The sequence below is a fragment of the Phaenicophaeus curvirostris genome, chromosome 21, assembly GCF_032191515.1.
Source record: "Phaenicophaeus curvirostris isolate KB17595 chromosome 21, BPBGC_Pcur_1.0, whole genome shotgun sequence".
Classification (NCBI taxonomy): Eukaryota; Metazoa; Chordata; class Aves; order Cuculiformes; family Cuculidae; genus Phaenicophaeus; species Phaenicophaeus curvirostris.
In genome coordinates this window covers 2535110-2563094 of record NC_091412.1, presented here as the reverse complement: position 1 = coordinate 2563094, position 27985 = coordinate 2535110, and the positions used below count along the sequence as shown (strand labels likewise).

Sequence of the window (27985 nt, the reverse complement as noted above, 5' to 3'; positions counted from 1 at the left end):
TTCCAATACATTCTGACAAAAGGAGAATTACTTAAAATGCTTGGAAAGCAGCACTGGGAAGAGCCTGGGACAAGAAGCTCAAGTTAACTCTTTGCCAACATTAAGCTCCATATAGCCACAAAGCTATATGGAGCCCAAACCACAACTCTAGCACAAAGAACTAGAACAAAAAACTGGACTAAACACGAACACTTCATTCTTATACAAAATGCTGAGCAATATAGCTCAACCCAACAAAAGAGAAAGCCATCAGCTTATCTCTAAGCACCCCTGTGGTCTAGCAGGCTTTAATGGGATTATTCACGCCTCTATCTCACAGCGTACACTGAAGCATCAAGCATCACTCTATTGCAGATCACAGTGCCCGGCAGGATCGTGTCCCACCTGCAGGGCAACTTGGGAATGCTTGGGCATATCCTTAACAATAAATAATGTATTTTGCTATTTATCATTCATATATTTCTGTTTTTTCTGGGAAATGGACATTCTGTCAAGTTTTTCTCTCTCCATTGGGGATAAAAGCGTCTTGAATACTCGATAAAAACACCAATTGAAAAGTGGGCACTTTTTAAGGAAAGAATAGTTTCTCTTTCATAGAATCATAGAATCACTTGGTAGGAAATGACCTTTGAGATCATCAAGTCACACCATACATATCCACCACTGAACCGTTTCCTGAGCACCTCATCCACTTGTCTTTTAAAAACCTCAAGGGATGGTAACTCAACCACCTCCCTGGGCACAAAGGATTGCTTTTCTCTTGAAGCTTCCTATCTTTGCTTAAAATAAATTTTCTGAACAGAAATGAACCATTATATTGCAATTAAGGACAAAATTTTGAACCTACCGGAATCCTCGTTTGGTTCTGTTTTCACTTGAATAGGGGGGCAACTACAAAAATAAACAAATCAAGCACACTGATGTTATAAAAAACAATGATCACATTTCTGCTAAGTTCTTCAAGTTTTACAAGTTGTTGAGTAAAATCAATTTCCCAGTATTTTTTTCCAGCTAGGCACACAAGAGCAAAAACCCTGCATCTTAGCTTATCTGATTTATTTCAAAGGAATTCCCAGGAATCTCCTAGCTCTACATTTTTGGGACAAACACAATATTCAAAGTATGTTTATCATTTAATGAAAAGCAAACTCAGAAGCACAGAAAACTGATCACTGTTTTCACAATATCTTTTTTTTTTATTTATTTCAGGTATAATCTCCTCATTTACTAACAAAAAAAAATCTATTTTAGTTTTTTAATTGAGGAGGGGGAAGGAAGCAACGTTACATCTGTTCCCTATCGCTGCTGAATCACAAAACATGACAAACTTATCCCTGACTGACATACTGTGAATTAAGAACACACACTGGGCTAATTAAACTGACTCTGCCATCTGTTTAATTCGCAACAGTTTCCCCACAAATAACAGTTAAAAGAAAGAGAAAATTCAGCTCCATGCTTTTTATAATCCCAGGCAAGCAAAAGTTATTCAAAGGTCAGCTGGACAGAAAAAGCACAACAACAGAAAAATAAACTCTACCAAAAGACACAGTTGATATAAAAAACTACATGATTTTAAATTCACCTTCCACCTGGAGGTATAATTGAATGTGAAGGATCTGTCACATGAGCTCCTGAAAGTTAGAAGACAATCTTTGAATTTCCTGTACTCCTTTTACCTTAAACACAAACTGAAAACGTAACACTGATTTCAAGAAGCAAAAGCCTGTTCACATTTTACAAGCAGATGTGCGTATTTTCTGTATTCATAGATATGAGGGAAAGATCTTGTTAAACTGCTTTATTAAACTACTAAGCGACGCCCAATATAAAATTACTTCAAATCTGCATTCTACTATGCTTTTCACTGCACTTTCATGGTGCTAAGTGATAATATTGGGAAACAAAGGCAAACAAATCTTTCACCTAAGTTCTGATAGAAGAACATGGATAGTGTCAGAGAGTCAGTTTAGTCATAAATTACAGCTAGACCCAAAACCATTCTGATTATAGAAAGTCATTTACCACACTGAAAACTTGCCTTGCATTTTCAGTAGAAAGACATAATTACACGAATCTCTTTAATTTCCCAATCTCTGGTCTTCTTATTAGGCCAGGCAAGGCATCTCTAATTTTACTAACCCAGCATCAACTTCTGGCTGTTTCACCTGAAAAAGTGAAACTTTTCTTTTTTGACCACATTCCTATAGAGATTGCTTCATAAATCAAATCCTCACATATATGAATTTTGCACATGAAGCAACATGATCCATAAAGGGAACAGGAGAAGAGATTTCTTCTAAGCTAGAAGTGAGTCTCAGATTTTTTTAATATATAGAGGCTTTCATAGGAACTACAACATCAAGACACTTCAGAACATTACATCGATTTTTAAAACAAGACGTAAGTTACAAAATCACCTATGTATTGCAATATGGAGCACTGCAAGGTCTTGGCATCTTCTAAAAATGCAATGCAGTCCATCATCAGTTCACATCTCCTTTCCACAGGATACTCTCCAATTCACACTAAATTTAAATTCAGTTAAAGAATGAAGAATGGCATAGAATGACTTCTATCTCTAATGAGTTGCTCCTTGCAGAACGCATAAAGGAAAAGGTTATATTTCCATCAGTAAGGCAACTAAAAGCCTAGGGATCTCTGCACAGTTAGACCCTTTATCCACAGGACCAAATTTTCTATCTATATTGCTATTTAATCTAAAATTCTGATCTGTTTCTGTTTAGTTTGAGTAAGCTATAACTTACCAAGGTGTTTCTTCAGCTCTAGGAAAGGCCTGTGTGGAAATATGGAAAGCAAAACCCATAGCTTTAACAAAGACATCATTACTTGTTTGGCCATTAACAATAAAGAGAGCACACTCCTGTTTCAGAGAAACAGACTTCAAGGTCTTAATTCAATAATTAAAATTAATTGTACTTAGTTTAAGTATAAAACCAAAGTGGACAGATTAGCACAAGAGAGAGCAAATAACCTTTTGACGATAAATGAGATCCCTGACTTGTTTTCCAAAATCCATTTCAGGGTTGAGACATTGTAGTTTGCTGGGTGCTTAAATTCCAGCCCTTCGGGCAGGCCCTGCACCACCACAGCAGACTGGTCCCTCTGAATCTTCTCGTATGGCACAGGTACCACTGTTGACTTCCCCAAAGCTCTACCTAGAAAAAAACAGGAGAGAGTTATGAGGTCAAGAGCGAGTTTGCAAAAGGATGAGTCCATCATGACACCAAGCTGAGTGGTGTAGTTGCCTCACCGGAAGGATGGGATGTCACCCAGCGGGACCTGGACAAGCTGGAGAAGCGGGACTGTATGAACCTCATGAGGTTCAACAAGGCCAAGGGCAAGGTCCTACGACTGGGTCAGGGCGATCGTGGTTTCAGTGTAGGATGGGGGATAATGTGATTGAGACCTGCCCTGCAGAGAAGGACTTGAGGGTGCTGGAGAATGATAAGCTGGACATGAGCCAGCAATGTGTGCTTGCAGCCCAAAGGCCAATCGTGTTCTGGGCTGCATCAAAAGCAGCGTGGCCAGCAGGGCAGGGGAGGGGATTCTGCCCCTCTGTTCCTCTCTTGTGAGACCTCATCTAGAGTATTGTGTCCAGTTCTGGAATCCTCAACATAAGAAGGAGATGGAGCTGTTGGAATGAATCCAGAGGAAGCTACAAAGATGATCAGAGGACTGGAGCATCTCCCATATGAGGACAGGCTGAAAGAGTTGGAGTTGTTAAGCCTGGAGAAGAAAAGGCTCTGAGGAGACCTTATAGCAACCTTCCAGTACCTGAAGAGGCTACAAGCAAGCTGGGGAGGGACTGTTTGCAAAGGCTTCTAGTGACAGGACAAGGGGCAATGAGTACAAACTGGAGAGGGGCAGGATTTAGACTAGACATAAGGAAGAATTTCTTCACTACGAGGGTGATGAGGCCCTGGCCCAGGTTGCCCAGGGAAGCTGTGGTTGCCCCATCCCCGGAGGGGTTCAAGGCCAGATCGGACGAGGCCTTGGGCAGCCTGATCCAGTGGGAGGTGCCCCTGCCCATTGCAGCAGGGCAGGAACTGGATGATCTTTACGGTCCCTTCCAACCCAAACTATTCTACGATCATAAAAGCTGTGGAGAGGACTGGAGTGACAGCAAGGTGCACATCTACAGGAAACCAAGCACTGCTGGCACTAAGCACGCTGGAACCCATGGAGCAGCAAAGGCTTTCTTGAAGGAAAACTAAATGGGCTGCACTGTGCAATAGTCTCAAATCACATCCCACAAAACACATTCAGAAGAAGACCACCCAACATTTGTGTATGTTTTACAATTGGCTATTAAAGGTTAAATATCATCTTAACATCAGCACTGTTGGAAAACCAAGATGATGCAGTGCTTTCCTCTGGTATGAAAATAAAAAAATCCAGAACAGATATTTTGCAGTCTTAAAGCACCCACCATAGGAAAAGCAGAAAAAGTCCTCCACAGACTTCCTGAGAGCTTCAAGTTCCACCATATCCACTGTCAACCTGTTTGCAGGTGGTACTGTCTTTGTTTTCTGCAGTTCTGCAGCCCTCTCCTCTTCTGTAACACCTGGCAGATATTTATGAGAATAAGACAAAAATAAAATAACAAGTTATTAAAAAGCCCAGGCCCTCCAGTTTAGACAGCAGACACTCGAGAGGTATTCCTGCTAGAAAGTCCTAAGAACTTATTTGCCCAAGAGGTAAACGCACTTATCTGTGTGGATAGACACTGAGTAAATTTAAATTTACCCCAAAATTATTATATCCTGCTCATAACTTTTGTAAATATCATCCTCTGAGGTGTAAGAACGATGAAGTAAAGAGGCGCATTGTAAAAACAGGCTATTTTGGCATGAAGAGGTAGAAAATGCTATTAATCCCAGGAGAGGATAATAAAGTAGAAATAAAATGCAAAACTGCCAAGAAGTACCAAGATAGTCACCTGGGAGAAGTCAAAATGACATCTTATTTAGCAGCTATGTCGTATCCTGTTTTGTCTGTGCTGTATGTTCTTAGCTGAACTTTCTACAGAAGGGATTTGACTTTTGGCACAACAGCTCCTCTCTTTCTGAAGACACTTGAAGTCTGTATCTCTCACTGCCAAGTGGCAAACAAGCCATTGTCAACGCAGAACAGATATGGAGATTTCAGCCCTACTCCTTGTTCTGTCTCTGAGCAAAAGTCACTGCAGAAGGGCTGAGGGAATATCAACGGCACATCAGAAACACTGCATCTGCACTGCCAGCACTGCTGATACAAGTAAGTAAGAGTCAGTTTGACCAACTGATTACAAATGGGTTGCGAAATGAGCTGAAGAAGCAATATAAAACACATTTGTAATCTTAAAAACTCAAATCTTAACTTAAAAGAGAACTCCTTCATTCCTCTATAGATCCCACATCTGCTTCGTGCCCTGGGAACCCACCTCCATGTGATATTTGGCTCTCAAGCTCTTCAGGCCTGACACTTTGGCTTTCTCTGCAATAGGACAGCGCCTACCCTAACACAAATGATGCAAAAATGCAATATTATTATTTACCCATAACAGAGGAGCTTAGTTAATGACAGCTTATAAGGTTTGCCTGCCGACTAAGGAGTAAGAGACACCAGTTTCCATTTATAGCCGAGTGCAGTGCTGCTTTTCAGGTGGGTTTTTTCCACAGAAGAGACTGATTCACTGAAAGTGCTTTTTCTGCCAGTAGCTTTTCAGAAGTGTACCCACACTGTCTAAAAATAAGCAAAACAAAAATAAGATGACACCACTACTGACTTCCCATCAAAAATTTTTGCAGACAAAAAGACACAGCACTTCTCATTATTAAATACAAAAGATACCCTTATCATTGGATTTTATTACATGATTTTTACCCATTTTCTTGTGCTCACATAATGCATTTGCCTCCCTGCGCTCTCCCACATTTGAAGGTCAACATCTATGAAGTCTGACAAACAAGATCAAGTCTCATAGGCAGCAAGGGTGAGAAATAGCATATCATGCATTCTATGCAGCTGGGAGTGTATTGCATGATGAGTTGAGACCCTCTGCAAAAGCTGTTCTAGCTTCTGCAAGATAAAAGCAAGTCCAGAGGAGGCCACGAAGACAACCCGAGGGCTGGAGCACCTCCTATACAAGGACATGCTGAGAGAGCTGGGGTTCAGCCTGGAGAAGAGAAGGCTCCGGGAAGACCTTAGAGCAGTCTCCAGGACTGAAAGGGGCTCCAGGAAAGCTCGGATGGGGCTCTGGATCAGGGAGTGAAGGGATAGGATGAGGGGGAAGAGGTTTGAGCTGAAAGTGGGGAGACTGTGATGAGATCTTAGGAAGAAATGTTTTGCTGTGTGGGTGGGGAGGCCCTGCCCGAGGTTGCTCAGAGCAGGGGTGGCTGCCCCATCCCTGGAGGGGTTCAGGGCCAGGTTGGATGGGGCTTGGAGCCCCTGATCCAGTGGGAGGTGTCCCTGCCCATGGCAGGGGCTTGGAACTAGATGGGCTTTAAGGTCCCTTCCAACCCAAACCATTCTATGATTACAATGACCCAACCAGTAACAATCCTCATTTTGCACTGGGAGTGCATATATGGTTGTGTCTCTCTTAAATTCTTGTACTATTCAGACATTCTGGCTCTCCAGAACACCCTTCCTCATCGGCAAACCCTCATCTAAAACCCTTCCTGGGTTTTAGAGCCTAGCCTACCATTTGGCTGGAAAAGGAATCTCCCAGCTGTCATGATCCTTATGAAATGAATATACTCTAAAATGAATAGGCTGCTTTAAAGTAAAACAAAAGGCCTCTTACAAAAATTTTTGTGATAGAAAAAAAATGGAATATTTGAAGAACTTAGCGATATATCCTTGTTGCAAGGCAACAATAGCTACGCCTTGACCTCTGTATGGGCAGAGTCTGCAGCTTCCTGCCCTAAACAGATGCTGTTATGCTTATGAATCGATGAAGAGAGTTACAGCTCAGCAGTGTTATACAGCATCTAATCTAAAGGTCCACTAAAGCACAGTCTAAAACAGGCCATAAAGTGTGTCTGCTTGCTCCCCTCAAGTGAGGGGAGAGATGTAGAGCAGAGGAAGCTGGCTGCATCCCTCTGCGGAGCAGCGTGCACCTCACGGGGTCACACTGTGACAAGTGACAAAACCAGCACTGACCACATCTCCCCAAAGAATAAGAAATAAAACTCAAGCTTTAGAAGAGAAACAATTTACTTAACTAAATTTCCCCCTAAATGCGACCTGAAGATGAGATGTTACACAAACAACAGAGAAAAGCTGGAAGGATTCAGCATCTGAAGCTGCTGGAGCTCAACGCTCCTATACCATGAGAGCTGTCAGTCCCAAGGTACCTAAGGCATTTTCCAGCACCAGAAGCATTTTAATAGGGTGGGTTTTGATCCCCCAGGCAGACAAAGCCACAATGTGATTATAAGAGTATGAATGTCACCCCTGTGCAGACACTCTGAGAAGCAACTTGAAGGCAACAATGATTTTGTGACAACACTCACGTACCCGTATTTTTTCACTTTGCTGGAGGAAAATTACTCTCTGAAAACAACTATGAGCAATGACAGCAGAAAAATAAATGTGTGTGGCTAAAAGCATTTTGCTTTGTTTTATAACACATCCACCCAGTTCACCTGTGAGATTTTTCAGGCCATCTGATCTTACAGTTCAGGAAATCGGACAATAATCTCAAATTAAAGAAAAATCACGTTATGACTATCAAAGGCTCACCACAAGAAAAGCAAATCATCTGAGGCAGAATTTAGGAGACAGGGAATTTCAAAACGATCACCAATCTACAGTGATTTTCTGTTTGTTTGCAATTCCGAGGGAATGAGATGGGTGGTCTCTGCTGAAACATGACTGGACGTGAGCAGGTTTTTTAAACTGTTAGCTTCACACCCTTTAACCGGCTGAGCAGAGGCAGAACATGAGCGGTTTCTGACAATCAAGCCAAGCAACGTAGTCCCTGAAAATCAATTGTGTCCAACTGTATAACAGCAGTTTTGAAAATGCATTCTTCATTTCACCTGGAGAACTTGGGAAAAGGGGACAACTGACATGAAAACCAGGGAAATAGCCAGTAACTGAAGCTTAAGAAAACCAGATTAATTCCTCCCCTAATACCCTGAAAAAGAGCTGCAAAGGAGACCACCAGAAAATTAATGGTTAGCAGGGCTGGCCACCCCCTACCCCCCTGAAGGAAAGTCCTTTTACCAGCCTGGGAAGCTGGGGTAAAAAGGGAAGGAGAACAGTAGTAGAAGAGAAAAGGAAGAGTACAGCAGGCCACAAGTTAAAACTAAAATATACAAGAACTAGTTCCAGGTCCTTAACGAAGACCTAGGCTATTCACACAGAATTCAGTTAATAAACACGTATTAATTATTTAAGAAATACACAGCATGGGACAGCTCAAAATCCATGCTTTGTATTTCAGAAGGTCAGGCAGAAGGGGAGTGTAAGCTGAACTACTTCAGTGATCTCAAATGGACACAGCAATGGTAAAGAGAAAAGCAGTTCCCAGCATGAAAGATAGGGCAGATGACTTTGGATTTTATTGTTATTACGTGCAACTGCATCTATTTGGTCAGTGCTAGGAATGTTATTTTTAAAGTAATCCCTAAGTATGTGATTTATTAGGAATAAAGTGAACAAGTCTTTAAAGGTGGATGCTTTAACTCATAGGTATATTCTGCAGATACAAAACAGAAAGCAGTTGAATATTAAAGCAAAAAAAAACCCAACAAAATCTCTTGGGGATTCCACGAATGAATACTGTTCAGTTTATTTACCAAGCAGATACAACCAAAACAGGAAAACTACCTCAAAAACAAGAGTTGGGGCAGAAACAGCTGCAAAATATGAACTGGTATTTCAAATGAATGGGATGTACATACTTTAAGAGATGGGAAAGCAGAAGCCTTGAGTGCTGGAGGCTGTCAATGTATGTTGCAAAGTTCCAGCTTTTGGGCAGGAACATCTGCAGCTTCATGCTTCCTATTACTTAAAAAAGATACCCCATAAGCTTTAGAAGTGAGGAAACTACATCCTTGTAGCATCCTAGGGAGATGAGGACTCCCTGAACCAACTCACAGAGCTGAGGTTTTAAAGTCATGCGGAGGCCTGGGCACAAATGCAGAAGACCTTCTCACATAGCTGCAGAAGAACTAGAAGATGCACAAGGGGAAACCAGCAGTTACCATGCCCACAACTCTCCCAAGCCAAAAGGATTATGAACTCTTCCACATTAAATCCAGGCAGAGCCAGCCAGGTTAGCATAACGAAACAGGTATGATGCAACCTGGCTCATGCAACCAAACGGACAAGGGAATACTCGCATGATCCCTTCCACTAGCAGAGATGCAAGATCTTAACTCCCAGGTGACAGACACGGCAGGGGTAAACACATGTTTGCCAGTACAATCAGTTTGGGAAATGATGACAGGCTACAGGCAGTGTGGCCAGAAGCAGCTGCCCATCTCTTCTGGTCTCGCAGTCTGGAGAAGCGCAAAGTTACTCCAAGTCACCTGCTGCAAAGAGGGAGATGAAAACTCAGGAACACAATCAGAAGCCACAGCTGATTAAGTTCCCATTAAAGGTGACTGGGAAGAGCTGTTCCAGCAGACACGCAAACAGAACATGCATTTAGCAGAGGCTGTTCTAAAGAGGCCACTCCCAAATAGCTGCAAGGAAATCTGGCAGGAAAAAAGATGTTGAGAGTTACAGAGGTGTGAATAATTTTGGCTTGGCAACAGAAAAGCACCCTGACAGTCACAGATTTATAAAGCACCTATTCCAACATCCTTTTTCCCTGCTACGCATTCTGCAAAGGGTACCCATTTGGCAGTGCACTGGGAGACCAAGGCTAAAGCAAGAACCACAGATGCAGCCCCCTGTTTGCATCTGAAATCATAACAGATTAATAATGGCAACACATGCAACTCCATCAGTGCTTTGGCACGATTTATCCTCTGCCTGGCTCTTACTGTTTTTCTTTCATTTACTATTTATGTCTACAATTTAATGACGCCTTTCTCTTCCAAAATATTCTGTAGCTTCAGGAACAGCAAAAACCACAGAAGTCTCAGCTGGCCACAGAATAGTTTTGGGCCAAAGAAAACGACTGTGGGAAACTAGTTTCATCAAGAAGAACTGGTATTTTTAAAGTAGCTGCATTAACAGCAAGGGATTTGCCTCTGAGCAACGTAAAACGATGTCAGCTACTTACGGAATGGTATTTTCACTGTGATACCAAAGATGATGATGAAGACTGTCCTTCAGATACTGTAATAAGGACAAACGCACACAATCAATAGCAGTTAGACCCACTAATAACCTCTGTTATAGTAATACTGCAAAGGTATTAGGCTGCTTCCATTCAGGTCAGGGGATTCGTCTGTGCTCAATTTCAAGTCTGATCCACTCTGCTTCAGAGCTGAAAGCTAAACACCCCATTTAAATGCTGCTGAATCACTACAGCTATGGCAAGTTAAGATAAACAGAATATAATTGGAGGTAAGCACAACAGTAAGGAAGAAGCAAATCAACTTTATTAGTGCTGTATTTACATCATTCCAGGAGCATCCAAACGAAGTACAATAACAGGACTGTGTCCAGCCCAGCAGCTCACACACACACTCCCCAGCCAGCTGCAGTGTCACTGGCTGTCTCAGCTGATTGAATCAAAGACATTTTTAAGCACAAGTCTAAAATTAACCCAGAGCTACTAAGGTAATAAAATATTCACACTACTGTAGCTTGACTCCCACCTACCATCTTTTAAACACAGGATCTTTGCAAGAGGCTCTCAGGCCTGCAATACCACAGCCTGTTCAGCATCGCTTATAGTCAAAGCTTACAGATGATACAGATGGGATCAAACACATAAATAGCTTCATTTGTTAGGAAAATGAAAGCAAGCAGCAAGACACGCCACTCAAAGAACATCAAGAGTAAGATGTTGTGATGAGAATCCCTAGAAACAGACCGGGAAAGCAAGTAAAAAGGGGAAAACTGAGACACTCCACCTCTGGTGTCCTGCACAGACAGCACACAGCCAAGCAAACTGATGGGAAGGCTCTGAAGGGAACAGGGAAAGCAAAGGCAAAAGTGAGTGGTACCTCTTTGGCACAGCTGGGAAGATGCTGCCTGGAAATCGAGGTCTAGGCATTAACAAATTTGCTTTAATCCCACACAGGCAGCCTCCAGCTTGAGCAGATGAACAGCTAGGGATGAAGCAGAGTGGTGTCAACACATTGAAGATGAATACATGGCAGCATTCTTGAGACATCCCAGGTGTGTCTTCTGGTCACTGTGGCTGATAACCCACAACTCAACCCAGATAGCAAGGAGGCACTGCATCCTACCACGGCCATCCAAAAGGAACTGTGGGTCACGCAACTAAACTAAAGAGGCAGTGATAGGGCAAGACGTGTATGATCTTGATCTCTCACAATGCACAAGTATCCCTGCTCATCCATACTCTGAATGTGAGCAGGCACTCAAAGAATACAATTTTTTGTGTACAAGACAAACTTACACAGGCTTAGGACAACTGAGACTGCAGGTTAGCCAAGTTATGTGTTATTCATACAAGCACATGCAGTTCTTCATTGACTGAAACAAACCATTTAACTGTAGCACAGGGTTTGCAACCATCTGAATTAACCACAGTTCAAAAGAATACGTTATCTGTCCCGATTTTAAATAACTAATACCCATTGACTGTTTCTTCAACACTCACTACACAAACCATTTAACAAAACATTTAACAAAGCATTGCTATAATTTGCTCCTAAACCATTTTGTTAGGGAAACAAAGTAGATGAGATAGCACAGGGCTCCTCCTTCCCCTGCAGCTCAGCATTAGGGAACCCATGTGGGTGAAAGTCATTACGAATGAAAACCACAGGAAACCAAACTCCAGTGCTGTCTTCACTAAACCACTGTTATTTTTATCATGCCTATTCTGCTAGAAAGCGTATGTGCTACATCCTTCATAAACCTCATAGACACATTTCATTAATTTAGCCCACTAAATTATACTCATTACAGAAAATAAGCAGTGGGTTTGAAGCCTGAGCCCTCCAAATTTTGAAACTCTTCATATTTACTCAGATTATAGAAAGGAGATGTGGGAAAGGTGGAAGTAAAGATTAGAGAGACACGCTGGCTTGTCACAGAGTCAGACCTAACCAGAGGAATACTTAGTAACTACACTTCTGTTATACTTAAAGAAAAAATGAAGAGACCTGCACGAGCAGAGAATTAATTCTCAATATTTTCAGCACCGTGTGTTCCAGAGTCACCACAGCTGCATTTTGAAAGGTTGAATTCCAACAGCAATGTAAGAACCTCTTGGAAGCCTTTATCAATCACAAAGGAACAAAAAGGACCCAATTAAAGCTTATTAAATACACACAGAACTGTAGTCTTCCTGGATTTTTCCAAAACACCTACTAAAATTGAAGCTAACATTGTCTATTGTGAGCTTTCACGTTTAACTGAAGAAACAAGATGTGAAGGGAAAGGAACTGTTGCCTCCATGGTTCCAAGTTTTAGATCAAAACTTACAACACAATAAACCTCAGCAGGACTTCAAAGCCGTCAAGGCAGTGATGGTATTGGCATCAAAAGGAATATGTAATGCTATTATTCCTGAAAATTGATGTTCTGAAGTCACACTTTCTGGAACTATCAACGTCTTTGTCAGTATTTTTTGGGAGAAAAATACCTTCAGCTCCAAACTCCCCAAGAACTACAGGGGAGATGCATGTAATGAAACCATGAACGCAATGACTGAGGTTACTTGGCTTCGTTCACACAGATCTACACCGATGTCCTGCAAGAAGCACAATGAAAACACTGTTTTCGAAGTGAATATTGTTTAACCTCATCTACCTGACACTACAAAAGTGCTGCCCAAGAATGAGTGTCTTGTAACTGGAATAAAGCAAAGGATCGGGATGATGAGAACTAATTTAAGGTTTAAACACAGGCACATATCTATAGACACCATGTCCGATATGGTCAAACACAAGCATGGATGAGAAGCCAGTGCCTCCCACCATCCAGAACCAGGAGTACAGACCTAGCCAGTGAGATCAAACATCAAATCCCAGTTATTTCAGACTCTTTCCCAACAGACGCGCCCAGTGTACAAAGCCTCCGGCACACCAGGGCCCATGATACCACTGCATCGACAACAAAATAAAATATCCAGGACCTCAGGGAAGCCCTTTAAGGAACACACAACAGTAGAAATCAGGTGAAAAACTGAACTTCACCCCATTATCCAGCTATCAGTTTCCATCAATACCAGTATCGGAAGACTGCCCTTGTGAAAAAATAAAACAGGAATTCATTCTACTTATATTTGATTCCTCACTGAGGTCATAATTCTGCATTTTGGCATCAGTTTGGATATGAAAATGGAACATTGTGGTGACTCTCCTTGCAGTAAATACGCTTATGCACAAAGCAAGTCACTGTCCAAGCGAGTAGGACAATGGCAAAACTCCAGAGCCCCACCACAAACAAATGACCTTCAAGACCTCCAGGAGAATTTTAGCTAGCAACAAAAGCATTGTTAGGAGCAAATTTTTCTGCTACAAATTAAGCATAGTTGCTTTCCAAGCACTATTTAATTAGCCAAGACAGAACATTTTACAGCTGTGGCTTTTAAACTCCCCCTGAGACTGCTGCTTCTCTTATCCCTGCTCTTGACCCATGCCTTCTCCTCCTCCTAGGCAGGAAAAGACAGGTTCCCCTAGGTTATTGATTAAGCAGTGTCCATCAACAACACTTCCCTAAATGAGCACAACGTTCCCCCAAAGGCTCCCTGAATCTTTGAAACTCAACATCTAAAAATACTGTCCTGTACCAAACAGATCGTGTTTTATGGACACAAACGTTCTGCTGTGTTATAATAAAAATTAAATTAAACAAAACACACAACCCAGACATGCTTGAAATACAAAAGCAATGCAGATGTAATTTTAAGTCATTAAATGTACATCTTGTTCAAAACGTGCATTTGCTTTAACAAGGTGTGAAGTGATCTGAATGGCCAGGACCATCTGAGCTGACAGAAGTACCCCACTATCTGGTTCAATGTTCCACCCAGCCTTTCCAAGTGGAAAAGAAACTTGGAGGAGGGGATACAAAGAAAAAGGAAGGTGCACTAGGAAACACAGGATGTGCTGTGAGGTTAGACAGGCTAACACTTGTTACCGTACCTGCCTGTCACATAATCTCAGAAGAAAATTAACATTTCCAGCCACGGTTGAAATAAGACTCCCAAGCACAACCACTGCTACTGATCATTTTCATGCTCCTTAACAGCTGGTTTTGCCATAGCCAACCATGGAATTATAGCATGGAGCCACAATCTACAGAACTTTGCTCCCTGAAGTTATTAGTATCACACAATACACATCAAACAGCTTGCAAAATATAAATGTACAACATACAAACTTACAGTATTTGAGAAAATCCTTCCGGAAATCATTCCTAGAATTGATAAATGCTCTTCCTCTCTCAGTTCCAACCACAAACACATCTGTTTCATATACAGCAATGCAGGCAACTTCTGCCTTGGACTTAGCAAGTTCTTTACACTATAAAAAAAAAAACAACGAGCTTTTATTACTTTAGAGTTAATAGAAATGTATGTGGTATCATGTAAAACAGTTTTTATTTCTGCAAGTAACATAACATCAGCCATTAGCAAAGGATAATTTATACATGAAATTTTTTCATCAGGAATCTTAAAAGCATTGTAGATGCATCAGTGAAATTAAGGCCTTGTCTGGACTCAAAAGATTGCTCTGTTTTTAATTAAAATTACTTATGACATCAATCCTTGTGAAATCATCACTTCCCTGTTAGATAATTGTGTTGTGTGTCTTACTCCAACTTTCAAGAGAGTGTCTAGGAGTTCTGTTCATCCACAGCACTTTTATCACACATCGTGTTCTGTGAAAGTGTGGTGCAAGGAGGAAGGTTGCCTGTTTTCTGCCTCATCCTGCCTGCTGTGCCCAGGCTCAGGTGAATTCCTCCTACGCGGAAGGCTTGTGCCTCCCTGGGAGCACCTACGTGCGCTTTGTTTGGCAGAGAAGTCAGGCAGGAAACCTGTGGCACAAGGAGGGACAAAGACCCTAAGAAAATCAGTGAGATAATCAAGAAGCGATCACAAAAAGCCAATTTCTCCTAGGAGCTCAGAAGACAAGAGTTTGCTGCAACCTATAAAGACACCAACCAGGATGAGGAGGCAGACAAAATATTCTGTAAGCAGCTGGGAGAAGCCTCATGGTTGCCAGTCCTTGTTCTTGTGGGGGATTTCAACACATCAAATATCTGCTGGAAATACAATACAGTCTTGGAGGTTCCTGGAATGCATTTCAGTGAACTTTCTGATGCAGCTGGTGGGAGAAAGCACCTGTTGGACCTGTTGTTTGCCAACAGAGAGGGGCTGGTAGGTGATGTGATGGTGGGAGGCTGCCTTAGGCACAGCAATCACAAAGTGATAGAGCATTTGACTCTTGAAGAAGCGAGGAGAGGGTCAGCAGAACAATCGCTTTAGACTTCAGAGAGCAGACTTTGCCTATTTTAGGGACCTGGCTGACAGAGGAACCTGGGAAGCAGCCCTGAAGAGCAAGGGAGTGCAGGGAGGATGGACATTCTTCAAGAAAGAAATCTTAAAGGCACAGGAGCAGGTTGTCCCTGTGTGTCAGACAACAAGCTAGCAGGGAAGAAGACTGGCCTGGCTGAACAGAGAGCTCTGGCTGCAACCCAGGAGAAAAATAAAAAAAAAAAAGTTTATGACCTTTGGAAGAAGGGGCAGGAAGCTCAGGAGGATGAAAAACAGAGGAGCAAAAGCCCAACTAGAACTTAATCTGGACACTGCTGTAAAAGACTACTGAAAATGTTTCTACAAATATACGAGCAGCAAAAGGAGGTCTAAGGCAAATTTCCATCTTTTACTTGATGTGGGGGGAAAACACAGTGACTGAGGATGAGGAAAAGACAGAGGGAGCTAATACTTTCTTTGCCTCAGTCATTAGCAGTAAGACCAGCTGTTCTCAAGGTATCCAGCCCCCTGAGCTGGAAGACAGGGTCAGGGAGCAGAACAGAGCCCCCTTAAACCAAGAGGAAATGGTTCACAACCTGCTACACCACTTAGATATACACACGTCTATGGCACTGGATAAGATCCACCCAAGAATACTGAGGGAGCTGGCAGAAGTGCTCACCATGCCAAGAAAGGCTGGAAGGAGGATTTCAAAAACTACAGGTCTGTCAGCCTGACCTCTGTGCCAGGGAAGGTTATGGAGCAGATAGTTTTGAGTGCCATCAGGTGGCACTTAAGCAAATAGCCAGGTGATCAGGCCTAGTCAGCATGGGTTTAAGAAAGGCAGGTCCTGCTTGACCAACCTGATCTCCATCTGTGACAAGGTGACCCAGTTAATGGGTGAAAGAAAGCCTATGGATGGTGTCTACCTACTAAAGCCTCTGTTGCAGTTTCCCACAGCGTTATCCTGGAAAAACTGGCTTAGCTGGGCGTACTCTTCACTGAGTAAAATTACAACTGGACTGCCAAGCATAAAGAATTGGGGTGAACTGATCTAAATCCAGTTGCTGGCCGCTCACAAGCACGGTCCCCCGAGCTCAGTGTTGGGGCAGGTTCTGCTTAACATCCTTATCTATGATCTGGACAAGGGGATCAAGTGCTCCCTCAGTCAGGAGCTGAACTGGGTTCAGTTTTGGGCCCATCAGTACAGGAAGGACATTGAGGGGCTGAAGCACATCCAGAGAAGGGAATGGAGTTAGGGAAGTGCCTGGAGCCCCGGGATTCTGGGAGCAGCTGAGGGAATTGGGGCTGTTTAGCCCACAGAAAAGGAGGCAGAGAAGAGTGACCACAACGCTATCGACAACTGCCTGAAAATAGTTCAAGACCATTTATTCACTCTATATTTCAGACAACAAAAGACAAGAACACACTCTTGCCTTTCAACCATGCTCTACCCGAGCAATCAAGAAATATTTCCCATTTGTTTATTTGAAAAAAATTTTAGACCAACCACACCACAACAAGAAGCAAGATGACTGTTAAGAGAAGGGTTAGCATGCTTTTCCACAAGCAAAGAGAGAGTTACAGCTTGCTGGATAGCACAAAGGTAAGGATACAACAACAGGCTGTTCCTGCTCTGCAGAAGGAGGCAACACATGCTGTAATCATGCCAAGACAGAGTTATGGCACAGACACTAAACTTCTCTACTGACCATTGACTCAAGTGCTGACACGAGGAATGTAACCACCATTCTGCTTTCAGAGTGGTCCTCATCATGGATGGACGTTGCTGGTGTGGTAGTCTGGGCCATTTTCCTCCTATAAAGTGAAATAAAAACCCTGTTCAGACATACATAACAGTTCAAGAAAACAAAAACCTCTCTAACACAAGCAAAGAAATGAGAAAACTCCCCAGAACACAGCCCACCACAGACACAAGTAAATACACAGGTTAATAACAATATGAAGTGCTCGCTTTCCTACTTATTATTCTTCCTGCTGCTTCATCCAGTGCTGGAGCTAAACATTCACAAGTTAAAATGTTGTGCCATGACAAGACCACAAACCCTTTGCGCCTGGAAAGACGCACAATAATCGATTGGCTGAATTTGCATCGATTTTTCTTTCTAAGCATGTTTGCAACTAGATAACCACAGCAAAAAACACACTGGCTTTAACAGTGCGGAAAAGAAATGACAAATCACAGTGTGACACAAGGATTAGAACAACCCTCCTGGTAATCTGCAGCATGAATTTATCAGGGCCTGTCTCAAACCAAGCCACCACCACCCACAGCCCCAAAATCATGGCCTCAGAGACCACCACATCGGTAACCAGAATGTGATTCACCTGCAGAGTTAATTCCAAAGCTGAGTGGTCCCAATTAAGGTGCTGAAATTAAAAACTGAATTTCAGCAGCGACACAAAACAGATTTAAACCTATTTTCTGTCTGTCATTCAGGAGACATTCAACTTCAACATACAAGTAATAATAAGGACTTGTTTATGCTTCTGCTGGCAGAGTTGTCTATAGAAGAACAAATATATTGAGAATGATGTTTCAGCAGCTGCTAAGAGGACATTTTTCTATTGGAGTGCTGCAACTCATAATGTTTACACATCTCTAAAGTGATAACCTGCCATGCTTGGAGGAGGAGAGAACCAGCAGAGACGTCACAACTCCACATGCAAGTCTTGAGAACAATCCCCTCAAAAGTCAAGACAGCTCAGCTCAAAGTGACACTTCACAACAGCTCAACGGGACAGTTTGCTGCTCTGGTAGAACCTGGACACCCAACGTGGCCCCAGTTTTCAAAGGTGATGTGTGATCCCATTGCGTGGGATAATACATGCTTACACTGGAAAAAAAGGCACTGTGTTGTTCTTCTGGTGGGGCATTGCTGTGGTTCAATCCCAGCTGGCAACTAAGCACCACGCAGCCGCTCGCTCACCTCTCCACCCCACAGTGGGATGGGGAGGAGAAAGACCAGAAAGGAAAACTCATGGGGTGAGATAAAGACAGTTTAATAGGATAACAAAGAAAGGGAGACTAAGAATAACAATAATAGAACATATAAAACAAGTGATGCACAATGAATTGCTCACCACCTGATGACTGATACCCAGCTGTCCCCAAGCAGTGATCCCCAGCCAAATTCCCATTTATGCACTGAGCAGGATGTTATATGGCATGGGATCTCTCTTTGGCCAGCCTGGCTCAGCTGCCCGGCTCTGCTCCCTCCCAGCTTCTGTGTACCTGCTGGCTTGCAGAGCATATGGGAAACCAAAAAAGTCCTTTATTTTCTTAGCAACAACTGAAAACGCCAGTGTATTAGCAACATTCTTCTCATGCCGACTCTAACACAGAGCTGCTGCTAGGAAGAAAATTAACTCTGTCCCAGCCGGGACCAGGACTGACTTGGAGCACTTCAGACTGCAAACTGGAGAGGAGGAAAAAAAGCTGACAACATCACAAGCTCACAGATGTCCAGCAGCCTCTGGCTCTCCATACAGGCCAGCAAGGTTTAAACAGCTTTAAAACCACATTATGGATAAACTGGCAGGGGAATAATCAGCAGCTGGTTGAGGATGCAGGTAATGAGAGGTGTGAACACTGGCACCTGCTGCACTGAGGAGCAGGCAAACAGCTCCTTCAGCAGGTCTGGAAAAGGAGCTCAACTTCCAAGAGTAAATATAAAGGAATAGCAACTGTTGAACTGCTTTATTGACCTGAGAGGGTGTCAGCCAGAGGCAGGGAGGCAGAGGCTGATGGGGTTACCCTCCAGAGGAAGGGGAGCAGCTTACTTATTGCCTGTGGAATATCAGAGGGAAAATGGAATTATATTGTGATGTAAATAAATCAGTCTTTGTTGAGCCATGAATTTTTATACCTAACAGAGTTCTCAAGCTCCTTTTTGGAATTCCTTTATGCTTGGGATGCCAACAGCTATTTTAAATAATAGCTTTTGCACTTTTAAAAATGCCAGCTTAACTATCCAACATCAAAAATGAAATGTAACTATACATTTCCTCTTTCTCCCATGACTCTACTCACTGTCTGATGCAGTTCTGCCTCAGCTGAACACCTCCCAAGCCAGCAGCGGAGCAAACATTCACACCTACCCTATTCTAGGTGAAAAAATCAGGCTGTACAAAAGGAAGAGTAAACATATTTTCTATTTTGCAGAGGTATCTCATGCAGAAAAGAAATCAAGGACATTCTAGTAATCATGTGAAGGCTGTGGATGCCCAAGCACATCAGAGAAGTGCCAGCTCAGGCTGTCTCCCCCCAAGGTGGAATTGCTCCCAACCCTGCAAGGTGGTTTCTGATCAACAGACACACAGTAAATCAAGTCAGGAAGCTTAAGTTCTACTGGATTAGGACCCAGTTTGATTCACAAACAGGCAGAGAGAACAGCACAGCCTAAGCCACCCTGCTGGTGCACCTCACTATCTCAGAACAGCATTGGGATCAAAAGTCAGGTTAGGTTATCTTTGGACTCTGCTTCTAGTAACATTTGGAAGAGTCTTTCCAAAGCATAAAGCCATAGTGCCTTGTATTTTCAGGATATTCCTTCTTTAACCATTTTGCATGATGCCAGATCAGTGTTTAATGTAGATTCAAGAGATGTTCTGTAGCACCGTGCCCGCAAAAGAATATTTTTCCTACACACTTGACAGCAAGTCAAGAGATAAAACTTCCTCCCCCCCAACATTTTAGCAGTTTCTCCCTTTCAAGCAACCATTTTCTCCACTATTCTTATCTATACAACGGGGACAGTGTTTATTATTATAAAGAATACACTATAGGTCAGTAGATCTAATGAACACAGATGCCTTTGCAAGATCCAGCCCTTAGAATACATGTGACAACACCATTGCCCAATGTAAACTCCCAGCCTTGAAAAAAGTCTAACACCGTACCACCCAGCACCACACTACATAAAATTAAAAATGATCCTTTGCACAATTAGAAGCTGGCTGCCAGAGTACCACATGATATATCTATTAATCTTAATCACATATTGTTAAAAAAGAACTTCCAGATCAGTTAGTATTAGCTATAATTACCTATAAATCCTTCACTTTAACTGTGCCAAGATGAGCCTTTGCCCAAGCAAAGGCTTGTAACAGTGAACAAAGCCTTACAAAATACACTGGTAGAGTATCAAGGATGCAACCCTTAGCCATTCCTGCTTATGGTGGTTTAAGGCCAGCTGGCAACTAAGCCACATACAGCCACCCACTCATTCCCCATAGTGGGATGGGGGACAGAACTGGAAGGGTAAAAGTGAGGGGAGACTCGTGGGTTGAGATAAAGACAGTTTTACAGGTAAAGCCCTATGCACAGGCAAAGCAAACCAAGGAATTCATTCACTGCTTCCCATCGGCAGGCGGGTGTTCAGCCTTCCTCAGGAGGCCAGGGCTTCAACACATGTAATGGTTACTTGGGAAGAAAAATAGCCTAACTCCAAAATTTCCCAACCCTCTTCCTTCTTCCCCAGCTTTATATGCTGAGCATAACACCAGGTGGTGTGGGATATCCCTTTGGGCAGTTGGGGTCAGCTGTCCTGGCTGTGCTCCCTCCCAGCTTCTACTTTTAAAAGCCAAGAAACGGAAATACTCAAGGCAGAGGAAACAAATCCATAAAACACAGTTATGTTCCATCTTCCCTGCACTCATACAGACACCCACCAGTAACGGATACTCTCTCTAGTTGCTGCTTGTTAGACAGCATGTTTTCACCCTTCACCAAATGTAAGGTGGGCAGATATTCCCAAAATGACACACCTATTCGTTCTCTGCTGTCCTTGAAAAGCAGCAGTGGATGCCAAAGCATTCTTCCCTCCCCTAATCCCTCACCTAGCACCACAATCACCAAAGCAAATCCTGCCACACTGATGGAAAAGGATCTAACTCCCCCCAAAAGCCCCAAATTCCAGATGGATGTGAATTCACATCAGCTCATCCTTACACACCACTGCAGATTTGCTTCTCTCTCAGGGAAAAGTGCAGCTCCTGCTAGTTCACCATGGACCACTTGATTTTAGGGGAAAAAAAGTTGTGCTGGCAGAGTACAAAAGCACACATTTCACTACAAAGCTGGAACAAGGAAGAACATAACAAAATACACCATTAAAAAAAAATCTAATGAAGCTAGACTGCTTCTTGGCTGCTGCAGCTATTACCCTTGGCTTCTTCACCTTCTGGACCAAGACACAGCTTCAGCATATTTAACTCTGCCCAAATATTGGCCTCCTGACAAAGGACAGAAGTTGTTTTTTTCCAGTCTGTACAGATTAATACTCACAAGCTGCTACGTGCAAATGAACCTTTTTAAACAGATCTTGGCTAAAAATCCGTGTTACTTTTCCTACAATTTGCCTCAGTGATCCCGTGGTTCCGAGGAAGTTATAGCTGAAGTTTCTTCGCGAACTTAGTGCAGAAACTCTGGTGGGATGCAAACCTACCCTCATTGCTTTTCTCCAGCACATTTGCCCTAGCCAAGATGCACACAGGGTTAGGACAGTCTCACCTTCACCCTCCAGCATCTGCTCACAGCAATTCCATTAGGATGATCCATTGTCCTTGTTATGGCACACCACTGATCACTAAGCTGGGTGGCAGTGTGGATCTGCTGGAGGGTAGGGAGACTCCAAAGGGATCTGAACAGGCTGGACCGCTGCGCTGAGTCCAATGGCATGAGATTTAACAAGGCCAAATGCCGGGTCCTGCACTTGGGGCACAACAACCCTGGGCAGCTCCAGACTAGAAGTCTGGCTGGAAAGCTGCCTGGAGGAGAGGGACCTGGGGGTGTTGGTTGACAGTGACTGAACATGAGCCAGCAGTGGCCCAGGTGGCCAAGAAGGCCAAGGGCATCTTGGCTTGAATCAGAAACGGCGTGGCCAGCAGGTCCAGGGAGGTTCTTCTCCCTCTGGACTCGGCACTGGAGAGACCGCTCCTCGAATCCTGTGTTCAGTTCTGGGCCTCTCACCACAAGAAGGATGTTGAGGCTCTGGAGCGAGTCCAGAGAAGAGCAATGAAGCTGGGGAAGGGGCTGGAGAACAAGAGGAGCGGCTGAGAGAGCTGGGGGTGTTTAGCCTGGAGAAGAGGAGGCTGAGGGGAGACCTCATTGCTCTCTACAGCTACCTGAAAGGAGGTTGTGGAGAGGAGGGAGCTGGGCTCTTCTCCCAAGTGACAGGGGACAGGATGAGAGGGAATGGCCTCAAGCTCCGCCAGGGGAGGGTCAGGCTGGACATTAGGAAAAAATTTTTCATGGAAAGGGTCCTTGGGCAGTGGCAGAGGCTGCCCAGGGAGGGGGTTGAGTCACCTTCCCTGGAGGTGCTTAAGGGACAGGTGGATAAGGTGCTAAGGGACATGGTTTAGTGTTTGATAGGAATGGTTGGATTCGATGATCCGGTGGGTCTTTTCCAACCTGGTGATTCTATGATCTTAACATTACACAAATACTCCAGAGGCAGCACTTTTCAGTTTGGTAGAACCACCAGGCTGCTCATGCACAGAGGAAACAAGCAGCTTGACAGAAAAAGTGCTCAGAGGAAGCCGTATTCCCGCCTTCAGATATACACAGCTATTTTTTGAAAGGAAATATTTTTCCCAGCCACAGTTGAAGAGAAACAGAAGCAAAGGATCTGGGAGTCCCTTCACGAAAACACTGCCAGCTCTTCATCATCTGCATCTAGTGCATGCGGATTACAAATCAATTCAGATGCGCAATATCCATGTTACCTCTGTGGAGGACCAGCCTTTTCTGAAACACAAACACTGCTGGACCACACTGAATAAAAGCAGCTCTGGGCTCCAGATGACTGGAGTCAGCTCAATCCGAGGAGGAGAAGCAGAGACAAATCTGGCAGACTTTACTCTGCCTACAGCCTACACCAAAACAAAACAAAAACCACAAGCCCAAGAGGGTGAAGCTTCCCAACATCAGGAACAGGAAGGAGAGACAATACAATACAGACATACCAGAGTGCATTTAGCCAACTCCAATCCATCTGGGTTTATCTCTTCTGGCCTACTGGCAGCTTTTCCAGACTGAAGTTGGCTCCCTTGGAGGTACGAACCTAGACACATCAGCTGGAAAGCACTGTCATGCAGATATGCCTGGTCAGCTCTTGGATAAGACTGAATCCAGTTTATTAATCCCTGCTAAGATTGAATAAAAATCCCTCTCAAAGACAGCAGAGTAGCCTCCTAGAAGCCTTAACTTGCTGGAAGGCTCTACACATCTCCCTTCCACACACACACTCCATGAAAGTATCCCTGTTGCCTTTCTTCCAGCCTCTTATCTGGAGCAGCAGCACAGCTGATTCAGGAAAAGTGCACGTCATGTTTAAATTCAACCCGCTTGCTCCTTTGCCCACTAAACATTAAGAATGTTTATCTCCCTGACCTTAACCTGTATCGCATTCTAGTTCAGGACACCAGGAATCCAGGCACAGCACTCACAGGCTTCACCTGAGGAGCAGGTGCCCTGGTAAGCTCACTCTTGCCATTCACACTCAACATCGTTACTAGCAGTGACCCATCCAACACAGCTGCTAGTATGTTTGCTGGTACCATTTCAATCCAAGTCCCACCACAGGGATTTCACTCACCGCAGCAGAATCAGAGGCAGCACCAAGTGGGTGCCAGCAGGGCTTACCCCAACAAAACACACTAACAGCCACACTTACAGCATCATCTCCCACTCCAGCTCTACAATCTCATAGTGAGCCAACAAACTGCCCCAAATCCCTGCTGTAGGGTTCACAGAGTTATGCTTTCAGGCTTCTTCTCTGTTCACAACCAACAGTCAAAAAGGATAGAGAACAAGAGCTCCTTACAAACAGAGCTCTGGGGTAAAACACCTGGTGCTCAGCACACCCAAGAGTACCAAGTCACATGAAACCAGCCGCATTTTGTCACGGTTCATTACAGAGCCCCAATTACCCACCCCTCCCCCACCAAACCTAGTGATAATTAATTCTCATTTTTCTAGGTATTTACTTTATGATACTCAGCACCATGTGATGACTTTCTGGCCAGGCAACTACTACTGCTACTCTAACATGACTCCAGCAACTGCCATCAGACTTCTCCCGTTCATAAACCAGCATAATCCTGCTTGCAAAGAGATATTTAAATCTCATCTTCACTATTTCTAAAGATTCTAATACAGACCAATGTATAATTATGAAATTTTATCTAAAATGAAAATGCAGTATCTAAGTATTACCCGGTTTGGAGTAGTTAAAAAACCATTAGTGTAAAGCTTCATCTCCGTATTAAAGCCAGACAGACTCGAGGAACAATTCACTTTGTTTTCAAGCACATGAACTACAGTGAACCATGTAAACAAAATGAAATATTAATCCCAGCAGTCTAGACCACCTGATAATTTCTGTCTTTACCAGTGTAATTATATTTACTGTTGTGCCTTTCTCAAGGGTGGTTTATGGTTATTAACAGAGCACTGTTAGTCAATTTTATTGTTAAGCAGGTTGATGTATACACATGACATAACCTTAGGCTAAGCTAACCCCAAAAAACCTAACATTAGTATAACAAACACATCACACAAATTAATAACAATGATTAAGATACAGTAGTAATAGACAATAATAACAATATTAATGCTGGAATAACATTAATGTACCGTACTACTCTTACCAACTGCCTCACGGGGCTGAGGTTTCTCTTGTGAAGTGAGGCACAGGGGTTGTTTAAGCACCTCAATGCCATCACAACAGAGGATGCCTTCAAAATCATTTATACAAATCCAATAGATTACTGTACTGTATTACAAAGTGCAAGTGCACTATTTGTTACCTCCTCGAATGCTCCATACCTAGATCATGGCCAATTTTAACACCTCTTCCTTCCTCAGATGTTTTTATCACTTTTACCTTGGTTTCCACATCTACTACCTTCCCTTCCTTCCTAGTAGCACTTATAGAAGCTGATTGCTGTCCTTTGAGGCCAAGCTGAATGAAAACAGGGCGTACAGGACAGCACATCCTAGAGAATGTTATCTACACCAGCTAGCTTACATCCTCACAGGTCGTTTACATCTCTAGGACACTCTTTGAGGAGGGCAGGAAGGACTTAGCCAACACAACAATCACCTCAGATAACAATTACTTCAGTTCTGGGTCTCCATCAACACTTACACATACTTGAGAACATCAATTTCCATGATTTCAACGGAATCGCCTACATGTGTTCTTCCTGGAATTAAAGCATTTGTGCTAATCCTGTTCGAAGCATCTCTCCAACCAGCATCCCAGACCAGGAATAAAACTCAATTCCACAAGCAAGGGTTTGGGAACACGTCAGTAACTTTTTGTCAGAAAATCAGGAATTCATAGCCATTCCAGAAGAACGTCTCTCTGCCCATGTTGACCAGCACCCCCAGGTCCTTCTCCGCCAGGCAGCTTTCCAGCTGCTCTTCCCCAAGCCTATAGTGCTGCATGGGGTTGTCGTGTCCCAAGTGCAGGAGCCGGTACTTGGCCTTGCTGAGCCTCATCCCACGGATCAAGCCTGTCCAGATCCCTCTGCAGAGCCTCCCTACCCTCCAACACTTCCTCCCAGCTTCTGTCATCCAGCCTCTGGTCCAGTGGAGTTTCCCCAGTCAGCCAGGTCTGCTGGTAGATGATGGAAAGGGGTTTGGCAAGCACCTCTTCCAGCTCCCTTAACACCCTTTGGTGGGCCTCATCTGGCCCTATGGACTTACGAATGTCCAATTGCTCATTGAACCCTATCCTGTTGGTCTCAGCCCATCCAGACCCCTCTGCAGAGCCTCCCAACCCTCACGCAGATCAACCCTTCCTCCCAGCTTCGTGTCACCCACAAACTTAGTAAGGGAGCACTCAACCCCTTCATCCTTGATAAAGACATTGAACAGGACTGGTCGCAGCACTGAGCCCTGGGGAACGGCACTTGCGATGCCCCGCAACGTGTGGATGGGACACCCGGGGCAGGCACAGGGACATCAATACCCACCCGGGCTCTGCGCTGGGGGGCTGCGTTCGGGTCAGTTGTGTGCTGGTGTGGGCTCTGCCCCGGGGTCGGGGCTGTGCTGGCATGGGCTCTGTGCTGGGAGATGCACTGGGGGCTGCGCCCCGGGCTCTGCACTGGGGTCGGTTCTGTGCTGAGGGCTGCACTGGGGAGGCTGCTGGGGGGCTGCCCCCGGGGCTGTGCTGGGGCCAAGGCTCTGCTGAGGGCTGCCCCAGGGTCTGTGCTGGGGTCAGAGCTTTGCTGGGCGATGCTGGGGGGCTGCTTCAGGGGCTGCACTGGGGTCAGGGCTTTGCTGGAGGCTGCTGGGGAGCTGCCCCGGGGTCTGTGCTGGGGCCAGGGCTTTGCTGGGGGTCTGCCCCAGGGTCTGTGCTGGTGCCAGAGATTTGCTGGAGGCTGCTGGGGAGCTGCCTCAGGGTCTGTGCTTGGGTCAGGGCTGTGTAGGGGACTACTGGGGGCCTGCCCCAGGGTCTGTGCTGGGCTCTGTGCTGGGGGTAGCTCTGCACTGAGATGGGTTCTGTGCCAGGGGCTGCACTGAGGGCCTGCTGGGGGTCAACCCCAGGGTCTGTGTCGTGCTCTGTGCTGGGGGGCTGCCCCAGGGTCTGTGCTGGGGTCAGCTCCGTACTGGGATGTTTCTGTGCTGGGGGCTACACTGAGGGGTAGTTGGGCGTCTGCCCCTGGGGCTGGGGTCGGTGCTGCGTTGGGGTGGGCTCTGTGCTGGGGAATGCACCGGGGGGGCTGCCCCGGGCTCTGTGCTGGGGCGGGCTCTGCTGGACTTTGCGATGAGGGCTGCTGGGGGGCTGCCGCAGCCCCTGTGCTGTGCTGGGTGCTGCCCGCGATCCCGCCGCCCCGGCCCCACTCACCCGCTCGGGCGGCTCCAGGCCCCGCTGCCGGCAGCGTTTTTGTTCCCGGCCGCGCAGGCGCGGGGCTCGCGGGGCTCGCTGGGACCGCGCGGGGCCGCCTCCCTCTGCCTCAGCCCGGCCTCCAGCTCCTCCCGCTCCTTTAAACCTCCTCAGAAGTCATCCCCTTTAGTTACCCGATTAAATGAGGCTGCTACCGGCTGGCCGAACCAAAGGAAACAATGGAACTGTAGTAGCTCTTACCACAAGAAGGATGTTGAGGCTCTGGAGCGAGTCCAGAGAAGAGCAACGAAGCTGGGGAAGGGGCTGGAGAACAGGCCTTATGAGGAGCAGCTGAGAGAGCTGGGGGTGTTTAGCCTGGAGAAGAGGAGGCTGAGGGGAGACCTCATTGCTCTCTACAACTACCTGAGAGGAGGTTGTGGAGAGGAGGGAGCTGGGCTCTTCTCCCAAGGGACAGGGGACAGGACAAGAGGGAATGGCCTCAAGCTCCACCAGGGGAGAGTCAGTCTGGACA

General features: G+C 44.7%; 1 protein-coding gene across 2 annotated transcripts in view; it reads right to left on the bottom strand.

Moving 5' to 3' along the window:
• The window catches only part of GTF2I (general transcription factor IIi), an 86364-nt gene extending 58850 nt beyond the window's left edge, over nt 1-27514 (bottom strand). For both annotated transcript variants that reach the window (XM_069873923.1, XM_069873924.1), the window contains exons 1-8: nt 27475-27514; nt 17305-17410; nt 14501-14639; nt 4454-4588; nt 2996-3179; nt 2769-2797; nt 1586-1634; nt 848-891 (exon numbers count right to left, since the gene is read on the bottom strand). In XM_069873923.1, the coding sequence (XP_069730024.1) occupies nt 848-891; nt 1586-1634; nt 2769-2797; nt 2996-3179; nt 4454-4588; nt 14501-14639; nt 17305-17403 (679 nt within the window). In that variant the 5' untranslated portion in view covers nt 17404-17410; nt 27475-27514. The remainder of the gene's footprint in view (nt 1-847; nt 892-1585; nt 1635-2768; nt 2798-2995; nt 3180-4453; nt 4589-14500; nt 14640-17304; nt 17411-27474) is intronic.
• Between the last annotated feature and the right edge of the window lie 471 nt (nt 27515-27985).